At 41.3% G+C, this 20,187-nt stretch overlaps 1 protein-coding gene across 1 annotated transcript in view; it reads right to left on the bottom strand.

Annotated features, from left to right (window-relative positions):
* Positions 1-20,187, bottom strand: part of CACNA1G (calcium channel, voltage-dependent, T type, alpha 1G subunit) — a 573,869-nt gene that overhangs the window by 51,355 nt on the left and 502,327 nt on the right. Inside the window, exons 27-28 of the mRNA XM_015410725.1 lie at positions 18,523-18,573; positions 5,848-5,999 (exon numbers count right to left, since the gene is read on the bottom strand). Of these exons, the coding sequence (XP_015266211.1) occupies positions 5,848-5,999; positions 18,523-18,573 (203 nt within the window). The remainder of the gene's footprint in view (positions 1-5,847; positions 6,000-18,522; positions 18,574-20,187) is intronic.

Genomic DNA, 20,187 nt, shown 5'->3' with positions numbered 1-20,187 from the left:
TGAATTCCATCTCACTCTCATAACCAAGTTATTTGGCAGTTCATTATAAGTAGTTGTTTTAATTTGAATGTGATGCTAAATACAAGAGCCTGGCATGCTAATACACAGGGACCTGCTGTTTAGCCAAAATGCTAAGTCTTCACAGTGGAAATAAAAGAGAAGTCATTTTATTTTTCAGGCCTGCTGAATAAATAAATCCATGATGTTGGGGGAATAGACATCTAATGCAATAAAATTCTGTGCAAAAGACTGCAGGATTTGACCTAGACATGACTAGGGATAGGCATGAACCAGCTCACGAACTAAAGTTTGTGATGAATGTTGGCCGGTTCATAGTCAACCGGTATGAACTTTCCATGAACTTTCAAGCAGTTCATGGAGGTTTGTTGCGATTTGTGAACAGAAACATTTCCAGACTGTTTCTGCTCAATCTAAATGTTTACCAAACTTCAAAGCAACAGGGGGGACGGAACTTGGATGGCATGTAGAGGAGCATCCAGGGGAGGTCCCCTGTGACTTTGATTTCTCTAGCTTGTACATAATCAGTTCAATACCCTCCTGAACCTGTGCCTGTCATTTCCCCAGAAAGTACTTTCCTGGGGGCACTTTCTTTGGGGGCCTGTAAATCCAATCCTCGCGCACCTTGGAGGGTAGGTAGAGTCAGCTGGAGATCCAGTTTGGTGACTCTAGCATGCTGGGGGAGGGGATTCTACTGCACTATGAACCTCACAAACTGAACAAGTTCATTTGGCCCCTAAAAGTTCATGCTGGTTCATGGTTTGCGAACCAGGCACCCTGCGAACCAGGCACCAAGCCTCATTTCTCCAGTTCATGCTCATCCATAGAGATGACCAATTATTACTTAATGAATATTAACATTAGGACATTATTATTATTTGGTGCTTAGACTTGCCCTATTTTGCTGTTGAATCTGGCTGCAAAGTAAAATCGTTAATACAATTAAAAGCCATTTTAAAAACATCAAATATCATTACCTTAGAATAATAGTGCAAGCAAACAGTTGTAAATTAAAATAATTTTATTGGAATTTCAAAAGGACTTCCTTAAGAAGAATTCTGAATGCCAGAAAGGAATCAGATATGGTGAGCCTGCCTAGAGAAGGTCCTTGATCTTACGGACACTGTCTATGCCTCCAACAACTAGGGCATACAGGACTCCTTTGGAGGTGCTGAAACCTGAGGGGGAACAGTGTATTACAGTATTCCTTCAAACACTTCATACCCATTCCATTTATGGCCTTAAAGATCTAAAGCAATACTTTGAATTGAGCCTGGAAAAAGAATGGCAACTAGGTCAGTTCCTTCAAAAAAAGTGAGTATGCTCTAACTGGCTCGCTCTGGTTGCTGCTGAATTTTGGAACAGCTGTAAATTCTACTTTCTTTTCAAAGGCAGCCCCACTTTGGGCATATTATAGTGGTGTAACCCAGGGTTATCATGACATATATCACAATGTTCAGTTCTCTGTTGTACAGAATAGGTATACAGTTGGCATCAGAGCTAGGTCACTAGCTATTTCTGGTAGACATAGGACCACATAGATGTTGGGGGGGGGTAGGCTTATAAACCTTGCCACATGGAAAAGGGATATAACAGTTAGTCCTGGAAGTCCCAGCCTTCTGATTCTCTGCCTTAGCTAGTCTTATTGGAAGAGCTGTTGGGCATGCAGTAGCTCCCAGATTCAGTCCCCAGTATCTCCAGTTAAAAAGTCCAGCCAGTAGGTCATATAAAAGACCTTGCACCAGAGACCCTGGAGACTCGCTCCTAATCAGAGTATAGAACACGAACCCTGATAAAGCAATGGGCTGACTCAGTATAAGACAGCTTCAGATGATCAGAATCAGAGAGAACACTGGTACTACACATTTTGCTTTTAAAAACATTTCGTTATGGTTTCTGAAATCATTTTATTTTCAGCAATATAACAGATGGTCTGGTTTTGCCATTGTGATTTAACTCTTAAGGAAATGTCAAAAATAAGATCTGGAAAAAAGACAACAAGACAGTGGGGAGAACACAAGAGTGCAATGACATAATCTGGATTCCATGTTTAAAACTCAATGGGGCAGTGGTTCAGTGGTGGAGCATCTAAAAATTATTTTATAAACTTCAGAAACAAGGTAGTTCTAAATCTTTCTGTGTTAATTTATTTATTTTATTTAAGTCATTTATACCCCACCTTTCTTCTCAATGGGGACCCAAAGCAGCTTACACTATTCTCCTTGCTTCCATTTTATCCTCACAACAACCCTGTGAGGTATGTTAGGCTGAGAGAGTGTGACTGGCCCAAGGACACCCAGCAAGCTTCCATGGCAGAGTGGGGATTCAAACCTGGGTCTCCCGGATTCTAATCCAACTTTCTTAACCACTACAACACACTGTGTGCCTTATTCTGGGAAGTTAACTTGGTGTTGCTTGTTATAAAAATATGATCGATATATTTATTTTTAAACCAAACAATGAAATGGAAGAGGATCCAAAATTCACAATGATAGTCACCTCAGACAAATAAAATGCCTACAACATTAAACTAAAAGTGCACATGAATCTCAGAATTGCTTTGCAGGATCTAGCCAAAGATCTATATAGCCCAGCATGTCTCTAACGGACAGAATGGATATGAGATCCATAATGCAATCTCCCTTGGCACTTTAAAGGGTTTTAGAACCACAGCCATGGGACTCCTGATTTAAGCTGTTATTATAGCACTGGGGGGGGAGAGTAATGTATTTCTCTCTCTCCCCCCCCCAGCTCACAGTTTGCCACCAAAAGGAAAATGTACAGGCAACAAAATGATGCTTGTATGTTTCCCCTGTTGGGCAAATACCAGCTCTTGGGGAGTGGTGGGCGGTAATTTTCATTAGAAAGCCTAATCTTGGGTTATGGGTCTCCCACCATCAGTTTGGCCTGACTGTGGCTAGCCAGATGCATCAGGAAAGCTTTCAAAAGGGGTACGATTTTATCATCCTATTCTGTTGACTACCCACCACTCAAAAAAAGAATAAGGAAGGAAGGGAAGGGGTGGAAGTGCTGGGAGGGTAAATGTGTGAGTGCCTGTTTGCAAGTGAAAGAGGGAAAAAGAAAACCTTGTCAAAAAGATACTGCCAAACCTGACGACAGTAGCAAATAGGAAATCTGTGCCTCCTAGCATGACCCTTAAGACTAAAAACCATCTTGTACTTGCTAAGCTTTTTGACTCCTGGCCATCAGAAAATGACAGAAACAGCATCTACATAAGTAAAAGGTTACTAGATTTTGGCCTTTCCTTGAACTAAGCTGATATGTAGGTTTTCTCTGTCACTGACAGGCAGCATTCAAGAATGGGCATGGAGTATAATCACATCTTTGCCATTTCTGTCATGGTAGCAATTAAAACCCTTTCTGTGATCTGGAAAGACAGTATCAGTATATTTTGAAAAGATCAGCAAAGAATCCCTTGGGGAAAGGCTTTCCCACAGAGATTAGTTTGCCAGAGAAGAAAGGAATAAGTGCTTAAAGACTTTCAAACTGGATTAATGCTCTGTTTGGTTGCTCTGCTAGATTCTTTGCTGTAAACAGATGATGTAACTGAAGGTTACTGTTGAATAGAAGGAAGTTTCTCAGAGTCATAAAATACCTTTGGCTTCTACAGATAATAAAATATGAAGGTCCACTTCAATATGCAGGGGCACTTCATTCACATGTTATGAAAATCTTGCACAGACAACGGTTTCATAAAGAGATGGCTAGATGGTAATAAGGGCTGTGTGCTCAGAAATTCACTAATGAAAATTTGATCCAAGTTCCCTGTTTTCTATAATATATTTAATATTCGGCATCTGATCACTAAAAATTGCAACAACTGGCAATCTCCAGAAATCTCCACTGTATCTTCCAGTGCCTAAGCTTTCTGCATTTTACAGGGACACTAAGTAGCAGTGAGTGGTAGAGGAAGGGGGAGAGAATGACTCAGCAGATACTCTAACCAACACAGGGTGCCTTCCAACCAAGCATTAACAGATACTTCTGCTGAAGAGGTTCTTTCCCATAATAATTTATGTGAACAGCATTTTAATTTTCTGCCCATCCCTGCAGTGTCTCAGTAGCTTTCCTTGATTCTAGATCAAGAATTGGAACCTAGTCAAATGTTATTTCATTCTCTGCTATGGTTCTGAGTCTACATGTATGGTAGGGGCAGAAAGTCGACACTGCAGACGGCAACTTGTGGAAAGCAAAGGCAGAGGCAGTGGGCAGTGAATAGGGGGCAAATAATTTGATTCTATGGCAGGTATGCAGAGGACAAATAAGAAGGGAAGCCAGTTTGGTGTAGTGGTTAAGTGTGCTGACTCTAATCTGGGAGAACCGGGTTTGATTCCCCACTCCTCCACTTGCATCTGCTGATGTGACCTTGGGTCAGTCACAAGCTCTGGCACAGCTGTCCTTGAAAAAGAGCAGTTTGTGTCAGAGTTCTCTCAGCCCCACCCACCTCACAGGGTGTCTGTTGTGGGAAGGGGAAGGGAAAGGAGTTTGTAAGCCGCTCTGAGACACCTTTGGGTAGTGAAGGGTGGGGTATAAATCCAATCTCTTCTTCTTCTTCTTCTTCTTCTTCTTCATTCTTCAATGGATGGTCAGCCATTGTACAATGGATCGATTCAGCTGTTTTAATAATCTGCGTTTTGGGGGGAGGGGATTGGTTTTAATGGCTTTTAAAGGTAACTTTATTATGTATATTTTAATGCAGGGGTCCCCAACATGTTCCCCATAGGCACCATGGTGCCCACCAACACGTTTCCTGGTGCCCACGAAGTATTTCTATAAAGTGGGTGGGGTCAGGTGCGGCTTTCCCCAGCAGGCTTTGGATTGGCCATTGGAGATTTGATTAGCTTTGTCTGTTTCTTAAAAGATGCTTTGGCAGCAACTTCCACCACAGCACAATGGTCTTTGCTGTGTAACTGAAGTTAAGCTGTGACAGACATATTCTGGCTGGTTCCACCTCCTGCAGTAGCCATTTTATGGCAGCCATTTTGTAACTGTGTCCACCATGCTGTATCAGAATTCCAAAGGTCCCGCCACGCTCAAAAAGGTTGGGGACCCCTGTTTGAATGTATTGGCCACCTTGGTAGCCCTTGTGAGAGTATGAAGGTGGGATATAAAATTTGTAAAACAAACAACAACAACAACAAAAAGTGGGCCAGAGGTAGAGGATTGGTTATACACTATATCCTCTTCGCCCCATATAACTAGCAAAGGAGGCAAATGTTTTGCTTGTATTCTATGGCAGGTAGGCAGAGGACAAATAAGAAGAAAAAACACCTCCCTCCAAACGAAACGCAAGACCAACAGATGAGATGCAAGAGATCTATCCAGGAAACATCTCAGTTTCCTCTTTTTCTGTGCCTGAGAGATAAATCTTTTGTCTTTAATTTCATGTAAATGTAACCACAATCTCCCTTCTCCCAACTGTTATGAGCTCCGGTAGGGAAAAAAATAACAGACAATCTTTCACTAATGTGTCAAAAAGGGGGAGTGGTGGGGTTTCTATTTTTAAATATGCAAGCAGAGTGTGGGGGCAAGAAGAACTTTACCTTCCAATTTCTTACTCTGTTGCTTGAAGTGTTTTTCTCAGGCTGGCTCCAAACCAGGCCTGGTTATATACCAGTCAAACAAACTCTATAATTTGGTTGGGACATCGAGTGGGTTTAATTTGGCAAAGCTGAGTGGGAACAAGGCCACTTTCCTCTTCAGTATGGGGATATGATTTGTACAATTTTATTTCTGTTTCATTTATTCTTCCATATCAATAACAGAAACAGTACTAATGCCTTAGCACCTAGCAATATTCTGTTGTACCTTAGGTTGCTGGTAGTGCTCCATGGCCATGGTAATGACATTCAGCCCAATCACGCCTGTGATGAACAAATCCAGATAATGGGTGGTGCACATCTGGTGAATCAGAAGTCGGAAGCGAGAGTAATCAGAGTAGTAGGGTTTACACTGTGCTTCTGAAAAGGGGGGGGGGGAAAGGGGAGAAGCAGATCAGATAATTTCTCCTTGCCTTACAACCGGTTCAGAACTCGCTTCCAATATTTTCAGGCTGACACATCCTACCAAATAACGCTTTTTTAAAAAAACAGGTGACACGGGGGGAGGGGGACAGGAGGCAATATGTTATCATTGTTAATGCACAGCAAAGCTTCAAAGTCATGTTTCTGTTCGAGCAACTGCATGCGCAACAGCGAGGCTTTCAAGATTAGAGAGAAGGTGAGCATTGCTTGGAATCGTCTCAAGTTCCAAGATCATTTATACTGTGAAGATTACTGTTCACATGTAACACATATCTCTTTAGTTGATGTATAATCAAATGAAATGTTTCCTACCATATTTTGAGTTTACGAGTTTGTATAAGTTTCAGAGGATAGCCACGTTGGTTTGCAGTAGAACAGTTAGATTTGAGTCCAGTAGCTCCTTAAGAGTTTCAAGGTATCAGCTTTTGAGATTCAAAGCTCCCTGGAGCTTCTACTCTTGAAGGCGTGTACCACCCAGAACGTCATGTTGGTCTCTAAGGTGCTACTAAATAAATAAATACTGGACTCAAATCTGAAGGTTAGTACAAGTGACAAATACTAGTGTGGCTATGTGGTATATATTCTATTTTACAGCAGTTACACAGCACCTAGTAACCATGTACAAGCACGAGTTCTACAACACTATATGTATGAGACTGTGAACGATTAAAATGGCAGCATGTAAGAACTCCTACTCAAGCAGAAGATCTATATACCTTGCACATTTTTATCCCATCCTTCATCCGTGGAATTCTTTGCAGTCTATATAGTACTTCTTTCTTCCATTTTACCCTTACAGCAACCCTGTGAAGTAGGTTAGGCTCAGAATGTGTGACTGGCCCAAGGTCACCTGGAAACTTTCACAGCGGGGTGGGTGGGTGGGTGGATTGAAACTGAGTCTATTAGATCACAGTCCAACACTCTAACCACTATATCACTCTGGTACAAAGATTTCAGTAGAGTGCTAGCTTGGCAAAAATGTTAAGAGTCTTAAGGGGAAAAAGAAACTACACAGAGCCATCCTAAGCAGGTCTACTCAGAATGCAATTCTCATCTATTCATTGGGTCTTACTCCCAGTAAAGTATTTTTAGGGTTGCACTTTTTGAGGATCATATAGTTTTCAATTAATGGGTCTGCTTGAAGAAACAAACATGAACTTACATTACAATGTTTAGAAGTTCAAGGGAGAGAGGAAAACCAACCCTGGCTTCCCCTGCTGTCAGAGTTATGGAAATAATTTATGAGGTACTGTGGGACATTGTTCGGTCGGAGTTTGCACTTAGGAAACAACGATCTTTCATTTATGTGTGACTGCCGAAATGCAGATGTCCCTGTTAGTTTCCTGTGTTTGGCTGCATCAGAGATGACACATACACTTTAGACCCTGAATGTTCCAGCAGATAAACTCATTTACCTAATCACTAAAGAGGAAATGCCAAGGCTGAGTCTATAACGCAGGGCAATTTTCAAAGAGGCATTAAAATGCAGCATAAAATGAAAAGGACTGTCTTGAAGATGTCACAGTATAATATTGCACCCATAATTAGATGATTAACTGGTTATGAAAATTATTGAGCCAAAAGAATTGAATGGTGTGGCATTTAAGCAACACTCAACAAATACAGGATTGATGTATTGCTTTGGGTAGGATGAAATTTGAGTCTTTGTGATCTTGGGAAACAGTTAATTTTTAGGTTATTCCATTTTCTCTGAGACTGCACATATGATTTTCTTCTTTGATAGCTAAGATCCAATATCTTACCTATGATTGAGGCAGCTAGCCAGCTAGCCAGTCATATGCACTGTAGAGGAGCAAGCATGTGCCCCTTCACTTCTCCATGCACCTGAAGTCATGGAGTTTCCATATGGATCCCCATAGAAACAAAGGCTCATGTTTATGCACTCTTTCTGATTTACTTTAAAGAGGAAGAATCTCATGAATCAGCCCCTTGCACAGCTAGGTCTCTCAAAGAATGGCCTACGCTTCATGTTACTTTAGGTGTGCTAGAGGGGAGAAGCGTGGACCTAATGATCCTCCACATGAAAGGATTGTCCAGTTCAGTAAATTCTGACCTAGGCTTGGCCACAGATTATACAATTAACATGCATTCCTTGCTTTGATACATGAAATATCCAAATCCCCAACCTCCACCCCTGAAACAAAGACAAGAGTGTAAACATTTAGCAGATTATCCTGTGGGGTTTGGCATTCCCAAATATTTGCTCTGGTATGCCAAACAGCAAGCATTAATGCTTGCTTTTGGAGCAGCCAGTCTGCAGATAATCTGACCCTGTATGCCATGGCATGATAGGGAAGACAAGATCTACAAAAGGAATTTTGATGCTGAGTAAATTCATTGCTAAAAAACAACCCCCTGCCCCCCCAACCTTAGATGGGTTGGGTTGGTGGCTGGCTGACTCACAATTTTCGTCAGAGCCTTTGAATTCTGCATAAATTTCCATTAAAAACTCAGATATCTCGATGACATTATGCAAAACTATGAAGAGGAAATTAACTAAAATGTCTGAATACAATTAAGTTATGAATGGGGCCCTGGTTATGAACCAAGTTATAATTTCAAAGAAAAACCCCATTCTCATTTTCTGATCTCTTATTGTTCAATGCTTATCCATAATTCACATTCAAACAGGAAAATGTCACCATTTTCTGCCTTTTCTTCAGGAGGATTTATTTATGAATAATTACACTGGAATACAAGGGTTCAGGCTCTGACTGGCAGATTAATTCCAAACCCCACACAATAACAAAAGAGGCTGTTAACATATAGCAGGGATTTGCAGAGATTGTAAAATGTTACCTGCATAGCAACAAAGCATGTGGCTGCATGACCTTATAAGCAGGGTTACTCATTTTCCATACTGTATATGGTTGGTGAAGACCGATGTAATATTTCGAGAGAAGTCATTGCAGATTCTTCACCTGAAGAGTGAGCTCAGCTTCCTCCTGTCTCCTCAGTTTGCATGACAGATGTACATACATACTAGCTAACTGAATGTTTAGTTTATCATATTTTTAAAATCTCACTCTTACTTCAAAGGTGTGAGGTTAATCTAGATATCTAATACTGAAGTCGCCCCCTGCGTGCGGATACTTATTTCCGCACATCGGGGGCACCTGGGGGGGAGGGAGATGTTTGTGCACACTTGGGGCAGTCCCCAGGTGTGCACAAAAATCTGAAACCTGTAAAAAAACATTGGAGGGATACTTAAATCCCCCAAAAGTGACAGAGCGTCCCCTGCGCATGCGCAGGGAATGCCTTGCACCCGGCCTCGCTGCCGCCGCTTCAAAGCCTTGCTTCGGGGGGGGGAAGCCGCCGGGCCTTGCTTCGGGGGGGAGAGACCAGCGAGGCCCGGCGGCTGCAGTGGAGGGGGGTGGAGGAGATGGGGGGAACTGGTGGGATGGGGGGGAACTTACCTCCTCCTCCTGCTTCCTCCTCTTCCTCATAGGTGTGGAGCTCCCTCCCCCCCTCCCGCGAGTATCGCGGGTCTCGCCCCTTGTGTACATGATTTCCCCTATTTATCCTCACAACAGGATGGTGAGGTAGGATAGACTGAGAGAAAGTGAATGGCTCGGGGGCACTCAAATAGCCTTTAGATTAGAGTGGGAAGTTGAACCTGGGTCTCCTTAGTCACAGTCTCATGCCATTCTGGTTCTAACATTTAGTGTGCCAGGACAGCTGCCTTCCCTGCATAATTCAAACAGGCTACCCACATTTTGTTGCTTTTTAATTTTTAACCTCTGTTTGCCTCAAACAATTAAAACAGTTGCCAAACAGTTGCAAAATTGCTCTGAGCCTGTAAGATCAATGGATAGCAGCTGCCACCTGAACCAATTTCAGCTCTGCATATGCATCTTGGCTCTGAGCGGCCCCTCCTAACAGCTGCCACCGCCCTCGTTTTCCCCTGTAAGTAACCCTTGAGGAGATTTTATTCCATTAGTCTGAAGAAGTGTGCTTTGCACACAAAAGCTCACACTTTGAATAAAACGTTGTTAGTCTTAAAGGTGCAACTGAACTTTGTTCAGTGTCTTAGTAAAGTCACAGGTGCCAGCCAATTGGCACTGTCCATAGCCAATAGCCATTCTCTGAGCTCAGTCTTGGAGAGCAAAAAGGGTATTTGGACTGAATGAGGTACAAGTGCTTCCAAAGCAACCCCAGTCATCTACAAATAAACATCTACAGTGAAGCTGTAAGGCTTTCTCTAGAAAGCTACCTTATAAGTAGGAAAGCCCTTTTGATCTTCCAAGGCATGTATCCCCTTTCTAGCCTGTTTTAAAAACTGGAATCAGATTGAAGAATGTGTAACAGCCATGATCCATACATTTTAGGATCTACCAATAAATTTATTAATATGCAGCCCTGCTTCTAAACTCTGCTAACCACCAGCTTTCCCATGCTCAGCACGCTAGACATGCATATTAGTGGAAATTACAGCTATTACTTTGAAATGAACCACACACAGTAATGCCATGCTTCCTAAGAACCTTAAATTAATAGCTACTGAATTTCGGTGGGCAGGGAACATTCTTTTTGAATAAAGCACTGATTCTCTTGCTAGTGTTATGCAGAAGCTACATTTATGATTGCTTATAAATACTGGTATATAAATGTGTCATTATCTTGACCTGAAGTCCGTGCCCCCCTTTGAAACAGCTTTATTTGAAATATGTAAAAGGTACCAACATCTTGGGAAATACAGACATCTGTTCAAGTCCAGGTGGTGAATCATCTTTGCACAAAATAACACAACATCACAAATACTGCTACAATACACTGGGCCAAGAACAGCATGAGCTCTGCAATTCGATAGATAGGATAGATAGATAGATGATAGATAGATAGATAGATAGATAGATAGATAGATAGATAGATGATAGATAGATAGATAGATAGATAGATAGATAGATAGATAGATGAAAGATTAACATACACCCTGGCACCAATAGGATCAATGATGTGTAAGAGAAAGGCAAGGGAAAAAATGGTAGGATAAAAAAGCAAGAAAACAGGGAAACACTGCAAAAGCCCACAACAAAACACCAGTCACTGGCTGGGAACACAGGTTCTAAATATAGCCGCTGTACTGGGGCTCAGTGGAAAAAACAAAGATGTTTTTGACTTAATGAAAACAGAACCTGGATAACTAAAGGCACTTCAGATATATCTGGCCAAAAACTGTCCTATGTGTAATTGCTGCTATCAGCTATAGGGCTGGGCATAAACTAAATAATGAACTAAAGTTTGTGATGAATTTTGCCTGGCTTGTGCTTTGCAAAGCAAAGTTTGTGGCAGGCACCTTATTTGGGGGGGGGACATAACTTGGACCCTGTAAACCCAATCCTCACCAAACTTGGAGGGCAGGTAGAGGAGAGTCAGCTGTAGATACCCTGCGAGTTTGGTATCTCTAGCATGTGGAGGGCATTCACAAACCTCATGAACTGAACCAGTTCATTTAGCCCTTAAAAGTTCATGATGGTTTGTGGTACACAAAACGGGCATGCCACGAACCAAACTGCATTTTCCCGGTTCATGTCCATCCCTAATCAGCTATTCAGGCATCCTTTCACACAAGTAGTAACAGACACTAGAAGCCACTCCTTTGAGATCATGGCCTAAAATTTCAGTCTTCCCATTCATGATCATTTACTAATAGCATTTTGTTTTAAAAAGCAATATCTCATGGCTAAGGAGGACGCAAGATTACTGGATATCATTCAGAATGCATGCCATGTCAGACACTAATTCTAACATCCTATTTATTTTACATCGGCCCCGGTCATATGGGCCGGAAAATGCGCGGGGGGGGGGAAGTGTGGCTGTTTGCCCCGGAGGAAAATAACGCGCGGTTGCGCGATCAGACGTCCCTTCGAGGTCCCGTGGTTAGGGGGCAGGTGCCGATCACACGATGATCCTGCAGCGAGGCAAAGAAGCGGTGTGGCGCGACCACACCAGCAATCGCTAGGCGCTGCTTCCGTGGCAAATGGGATGGGTTTTTTTTTAAACTGAAGTTTGTGCATACGCATGACTGAGCAATCATATCTGCACATCCGAAGGTGGGTGGTGGGCTTACTGGAGAGGGCGACAGATGCTTCCGGACCCCAACAGAGCTCCGAGGCATAGCCAATGGAGGGGGAGGTGGGCCCCCTCGTCACAGCCGCTCTAACCGCCTGCATGACAGTGGCCATAGCGACCCTCCAGAGGCGGCAAGTCTGGCTGCAGTGGGAGGGGGCCTCTTTGTGCGCATGCGCCGTTGGGCGTTTGTGCGCATCCTGTGGAGACTTGGAATAAAAAACACCTGTTTGCGACGGGACATGGGCGGGTGCCGGATGCCACGGGATTCCACCGGAAATGCGATCAGGCGCCCGCCCTTGCCCTGCAGTTTCCGGAAACTAGTACCTCGGAGGTACTAGGTTTTTACCCCGCATCTTCGGTGGGAAGCCTCGGGTTCGGCACGGGAGCTCTACGCTTCCCAGATGTGGCGCTGTGATCGCACCTGGAAAATCCACCTATCTTCTGTCTCTGTAGTGTGGCTAATGTTCCGTGTGACCGCAGCCATTGATTGGCAAATAAACACGACACCTGAAAGCACTCTTTAATAGATGAGGTAGGCAGGACATAGCTTGAAGAAGCCAAGGCATACTATTGTCCCCCTGCACAATTCTGTGGAATGAAACTCTGAACTGATCTAATGTGGCATCTGTAACCAGCTGTCTAATAGTGTTGGCATTTATGTTACCATTTTGAATGGCATCTGAAGTGGCTAGCACTGCATAATGTTTCATATACGAGGGGTCAAATACTACCCCAAGCCTTAAAACAGGGGATGAAAGGTCAGGGATGCAGCAGCTGGATTTACAAACTGTCAAAAGAATATTAAATTCAAAGTGATGTACATGGAAGTAACTGTGACATTTAAACAAGTTATTGTATTAGTCTTTTTAGTGAATGGCATTATTTTTAAAAAAGCAAAATGGAAAGTGGCTAAATTATTCCCATTGAGATTTTTCCAGCTGTGACAGACAGCATGTCCAAAAATAAAATCTCCACTCTACACTGGTAAACAGCACAGACAGACAATGCAGATACACACCATATCTCAGTTCCAAAAGCTTAGTATTTCTAAAGTTTAGTATTTCTAAAATGTAAAGATAAACATACATCCTGGGTTTTACTCATTGGGGTACAGACAGTTTGGACAGTGTGGCCTCATTATTGATCTCCTAGTATCACATATGCTTAAGACAATTGGGGGGAGGGGGTGGAGTCTTTTTTGTCCTTTTGTATCAAAGCACATTATGTTATGCTTAACAATGCTAATATCACAACAAAGGAAGCATGAAGCACAAGTTTCAATCAGACATAAAAATTACACCATTCTTTCTGAATCTGCACTAGGGAATGGACAGTTGGGAAGGAGCAAAGAACATTCAAAGCAAACAAAACAAGTGCACATCTCCTAAGGTATGTGATCTAAACCATTCTAACCACACTGAAATTAAAAATTCTAGGAGTTGTTCCTCTAGCCTATGCCCCAAAGGAGGCAGAAGAGTGGTTTCATAGCCAGTGCAGAGCATATGCATGTGTGAATTCAATAAAATGAGAAGGAAGGGAAGATTGTGAACATTCAGGATTCAGTAAAACACACTTGGTCTTTTTTTTTGGGGGGGGGACATGCCTCTGTGCATTAACAAGTCCTTTCCTGATCTTAGTCCTCCATCCTTTTTTTTTTTTTAACATCAATTGCATTCTCAGAATCACATTTCAGATTAACTCAGCACCTGTCTAGGGTTGAGTTCCTGCAAGCCATCTTTAAATAACCACATTCATTTTGCCCCTGGTACCACCAAATAATTGACCAAGTTGGAAAAGTCTTCTTCAAAGACTTCCCATGAGGAACATGAAAGGCTGGCATCTCCAGTTTACTGGAGAAGCATCGTGGTTAAGAACACCAGCCGGGAGGTGATTTCTGGCTGATGTTATCTCCTTGGATGAAAGGGAAATCGTGAGATTAACCACACATCCTTCAGACATCAGCTCCCTGTAAACAATCTGTACATATGAAGGTTTTTTCCAGCTTGCCTGGGTCTGAGCACCACAAGGCTTGGGTATAAATCTTCACTCTCAGCCAGCAGTGCAGCCTTTAATGGTCAGTTTAAGCCTTCTTAACTTCTTGTAGAAATAATTAACTGCAGAGGTAAAGAGGGATTTTCTCCATGACAAAGATAAAATGACTTGCGGTGAGATATCCCCCTTTTTTTTGAGACTATAAAGATAAAAGAGTTTCTAAGGATTTATGGACTAAAAATTGTTGCAAAAAGCTTAAATAGGAAAAGTTACAAGAAAGTTCTAAAAAAAGGAATAAGGGACAAGGTTTATTTTTATGATTTTTTACCGCTTTTGATGGAAGTGCTCTGGGGGGAAAGTTGCCAGCTGAAAAACACCAGATCAGATCTGTGTGAGACTATTTCTTGTTTACTGTCTAAGATTATGCCTATTTGTTTGTTACTGTCTAAGACTATGCTATTTATTTGTTATAAACAGAAGATAAGGATGGGAACTGTGTTGCTTTGTTGTCATGGTGATTTGATTACAGACTGAGGAAACTGAGTGTGCAAAAACCAAACAAACCCAACAACAACTGTTCGCTTTCTATTCCCCTGATCTGGCTTTTGGATTTTAATTTGATAATGGCATCTACCAGAAAAAAGGATTCCATTGAACAAACCCCTGAAAAGCCAATTACACCTGAATTGCTTCAGAAATTATTTGATCAGATGAGTAAAAAAAATAGAAGAATGTCTTGTAAAATGAAAGAAGAGATGAAAGTAGAGATTAGAAAGTTGGAAAGCTCTATAAAGCAAATTTCTGGAGAGCTTAAACAAATTAATGATAAAGTGGAAGCTTTAGAAACTAAAATAGAAATTCCAGCTAAAGAGTTAGAAAAAGGATTAGATAACACTGCCCTGCTGGAGTTGAGAAAGAATTCTGTTTAATATTTATATCTATTCCAGAGACCTCAGATGGAATTATTAGAGAAAGGATTATCAAAGCATTTTTTTTTGTATTTGGAAGAAGAAGATATGGTCTCTGAAACTGACAAAGTGTATACAATAAATTCGAGATTTGCCAGTTCAAGAAAGGTCCCGAGGGAGACTTCCGGTTTCGGTAACTCTAATGGCGGGCAAGCTCCTTCGAAGCTCTGATAGGAGTGGCTCGTGACGTGGCGGACGGGAGGGGCACCGGACGGTTCCGGACCCCCCTGGAGTCTGTGGAGGGGACTCCCAGCCTGGGGTGCAGGAGGAGCCTCTCCCAAGGCCATGGCCAAGGGATCGAGGCTCCTCTTTGCCCCAATAGGTTCCACTGCGGCAGCGCCATCATGGCACCAAGAGGCGTACAATGAGCGAACAAGTGATCTAGCAAAAATATAAGTTTTCCCTACCTCCGTAGCTGACATGGAATGAAGCGTGAGTGAAATCTCTCTTTAACTGGTTATGTGGTCAAGTGCTCATCCGAAGCCCCAATTGGTAATGACGGTGGGGGAGGGAGTCTGCTCACCCACCCAACTTTAAATGAACTGTTTAAGCAGTAGAAGGGGCTAGGAGATATGGTGATTTTGGATTGAATCAAGTAAAGCACAGATTCAACTAAAGTGACTTTATAAATAAACTTTCAGTGACTTTTAAAAACTTTCCCTGAACTGTAAACAATGACTAGTCGGGCAGAAAAGATGGCAATGAGATTGAATCACTCTCCTGGAACTACAAGATCAGCTCTTCCGGCTGCCAAACTGGAAGTAAATACTGACTTTCCCAATATGTTGGCTACAGCATTGCGCCCTCTGTTGGATCAGATGACTAACCGCAATAATAACTTTGAAGGACTCCAAAAATAGTTGAAAGAAACTAATTTAAAAACAGAGGAGACAGCAAAATCAGTGAAAAAGGTTGAAGCCAAGACAAAAGCAATTAAGCAAAAACTAAAGGTAGTGGAGAAAGAGAGGACCTGTAACAAAGACCAGCTTTTAAGACTACAAATGGAAAAATCAGCTTCTGTTCTGAGATTTCAAGGTGTTCCTGAACAGAAGGATAAGAATTTGAAGGAAATTTTAAGTGAAGTGTTAGCCCCAATGATAGGTTTAACTGCGGATGTATTACAAAGTGATATGGATATGAATTATCGGACATATCCAGAATTCATCAAGAAAAAAACCCTGCCTGGGGAGATAATGGTGCTCAAGGCCACAAATGGAACAACCCTAAAAATCAAAGAAGAAATTAAAGTCTTAAAAGACATACCATTCAAAATAAGAAAGAAGAGAAAACAGTACAAAACCTTAACCAGCTTTTTACAGAAAAATTCTACACCATACAGATGGATAATACCCTTGTCTTCAACTACAAAGATAAAAAAGAAAAGATAGACTCTGTCTTAAAAGCGAAGATGTTTCTGGAACTGCAACAAAGACCAGTGAATGATAAGAAAACAACAGAGGAACACGACATGGAAGAAGAAAGCAGCACATATGGGTCAGGAGGTTCGGAATCTACCACGAGCAGTAATCCAGATGAGGACTCTGAATCAGAAAAAGGGGCTGTGACCCCAAAAGTCCTGAAAGTCCAATGGAAATTCAATAAAAAGAAAAATAGAGGAAAGAAATTGAAATAACAGAATTTTATAAGCTTGAAAGTTTGTTTAAGCTGTACTTACCTGATTTTAATATACAAATACCAGTTTGTAATAGAAGCTGTTAGGTATAGTGATATTCCACTAACTTTACTATAGATGGAACTTTAATTAAGCTAATGACTAATGACTAATCATTTTATATATATATATTCTCTATCCTAATCATATAAAATGATTATAAAAAGGTCCCAAGGGATCATTTGGTGCATTTTGTCAGAAAGTAGAAATTTGAAACAGAAGAATGTGTGAAAGAGTCTATGATAAAATGGCCTAAAACTTTGGACATAATATGGAAATGGAACAATGGGAAAATATGTGGAGGAAGGGCCTTAAATTTACATTAAGCTCCACTTTAAAATAATTTTTATAAAATGATGTACTGATGGTATATGTCACCAGAGAAATTAACTAAAATGTACAAAAGTATCTTAAATATATGCTGGAAATGTGAACAAAATTAAGGGACTTTTTATCATTTATGGTGAACATGTAACAAAGAAAAAAATAATTGGATACAAATACACTCTTTAATTAAGAAGATTCTAAAGACTACTGTTCAAATGAAACCAGAGGCTTTTCTTTTGGGACTAATGGATAGACAGCTAGAAAACAAATCGTGGAACTTTGTTTTTATACATGACAACAGCAGCGAGATTATTATATGCACAAAAATGGAAAAGTTCAACACTACCCACTACAGAGGAATGGTTGAAGGTTATAGAACTTGCAGAGATGTCTCTTGCTGGGACTGGTGAACAATGACAGGCACAGGGCTGCCACCTCACTGAAAACTGTTATCTTATATTCCTATAAATGCAGGATCATACACCTTTCTTTGGAAGTAGTTTCCAGTGATTTCAGGGGAATTCACTTTTGAGTAACAGCATTTAAAATAGCAATATATCAATAACAAGACTACTTAAGTGAAAGCTTATGTGAACGCATTCTACCCGTCAGTCATTATACTAAGATTATTATACTAATGCAATATGATTGCATGCAGCAAATGACTGTGTGGGACTGACCAGAGGCCAGAAGGAGTCTTCCTGGAGGAAACTGCTGTCAGCCTCCACCATAAAGTGACAATGACAGCAGGAAGGTAAGGCCTATTCTTCCGTGTGTTGTAGAAATACAGTGTATGCTCAAATAGTGTGCAAATTGTGTGCAATAAACCATTCATCAGTTCCCGCCATTCAAAGTTTCTTCTATCATTGCATTGCTGGAGGAAGCCTAGCCGAATTATACTGAGGAAGCCTGCAAAGCAATTTAGGAATGGGAGAGGGGGTAGCAAATACACTTTGAACCTTGCACATATGTGTGCAGCGATACACTCATCAGTAGTGATCCCGAGCAATGGGAACCAACCTTTCACAACCAGCATTAAGTGAAGGACTCCCTCCCCCTCTCCTCAGTTCTCTGTGTATATCGCAGAGGTATAACTTGCAGAGGTAGACACTTCACTTTGTGCTGGGAGTAGTGGATGAGGCTCCTCTTCTCTCCCAAGTTTTCTAGAAAATGCAGAGAACTCACAGGTAGGGTCAGAACTCAGGTCCTACAATTGTCAATGGTGAGTCAAACCTGCAAATATTTCAACTTAAAAAGGTGTACAAAAACAACATGCGTGTGACAAGGAACAAACAAAGACCTTCCACCACACACAGTGTAGCAAGATGCCTCAAAGCACTAGTGGTCAGCCGTTAACACACAGCACCACCATTCACGTGAGATAAAGACAGCAAGAACTTCCCAGTACCTGGTACTGCACTGGCTGAGCTCTCCATTATTACATCATCCAGCATTAGATCTAGAAGAATGAAAGGGCATTAATCACCCAATAGGATGTGCGGCAAATCCTTCATTCATCATTCTTTTGCAACGCAAACCAAGAAGTCTATCTGCCTAATGCTGTTCTTTGCAACATTCACACATTTCAATGGAGTCTGTCTTCAAGCAATGTGCAAGTAGGTAAGTATCGAGATCATGGGAAGTAAGAGGGTTTTTTGCCATGGTCAAAACCTTTTTTAAAAAGAATGATTTATCATTTGTAAAGTTCCTAGATTGTTGATGTATATTATATTATTAATCTGTCTTTGAGTTGAAAAGCTCCCACATGGTTATTAAATAGTATTACAATATGATAAAATTAATCGTATATGAACACATTCAGCTGCTTTTTTCTAAGTCAGACCAATGGTCCATTCACCTCCATCTACTCTGCCTGGCTGGAAGCAGCTCTCCAGAGTCTCACAGAAAGCAGCAACTTTCCCAATTCCTTTAACTGCAATTGCCAAGCATTATTAATAAGATAATAGTAGTATAAATATGATTAGCAACTGATTAAGATTCTGAGAGCCTAAGTAATTTTGTTCTCCTAGAGGTATTTTGGGGGGAGGTCTTTTCTTTGAGCATCAGACCACCATGCCACAACAAAACTGATTTTTCCTGTGATTTCGGATTTCTTTTTCATGACAGCATTGGGGTGTGTGTATGTGTATGTGATGTTCAAGAAAAGCCCAAAGCACCTTTAGAAGTGTGAAACTAGCTTTGCAACCCATGGGCACTGTTGACTGCCTAGTGGATTCTAAGATTCTTCATAGTGCAACGGTGACAGGCAGCTATGAGTAAACTTGTCTGCTCATAAACCAGTGTAACCTTAACGGGATCGATATGCTTAGGTGAAATAACCAAAGATTATTATATTGCACCTTAAACACTACAAGCTGCAAATAATAGGACCAAAGAGAACCACCAAATCCTACTATAGGTTGTAATTCCTAATAAATATATTAAAGTTGCCATAATGATACTTGAGATATCCAGCATCAGAAAAGAAGGTGACTAGTCATATTTTCAAAATAATTGTAAGAGGAAATAAAGCCTGCTCTTTTCAAACCATTTGTCCCACAGTAATCATTTTAAATCCCATTAAAATCAGTGGGCCTATACCAGGACTCATTAGAAGAAGCTACATAATTATATGGCCAATATGGGGCACAGGTCAGCAGAACATAGAACAGCCATGGTGCCAATCTCATGCATGGTGAGTTAAGTAAACATACAGGAAGATGTGAAGGAAGATTCTTGATAGCACAGTCCTCACCCCACTTACCGCACAGTAGTTTCAGTGCTTCAATAGACTGTAATCTCCATGGAGTATTCAGGCTAAAGACTATACAGTTAGGATAGAACAGTGGGTTACATGCAAACAAATTCACCGTGAATGCTTCTACTGAGGGAAATTTGGGGCAAACAAGTGGCAAGAAGGTGTATGTTTTGACACTTCCCCTCCCACTACTTTTCTCCTTCAATTATTATTCAATTATTATTCTGCTTCAATTACTTCCCCCTACCACTACACAGAGTGTGAGGCTTTGATACTGAGGGTAAACATGGGGGGAAGGGGAAGAGCAGCTGGTTG

Source organism: Gekko japonicus, unplaced genomic scaffold (genome assembly GCF_001447785.1).
Source record: "Gekko japonicus isolate JY-2015 unplaced genomic scaffold, Gekko_japonicus_V1.1 scaffold15, whole genome shotgun sequence".
In the NCBI taxonomy this organism is placed as follows: Eukaryota; Metazoa; Chordata; class Lepidosauria; order Squamata; family Gekkonidae; genus Gekko; species Gekko japonicus.
This window is presented reverse-complemented; position numbering and strand designations above follow the sequence as displayed.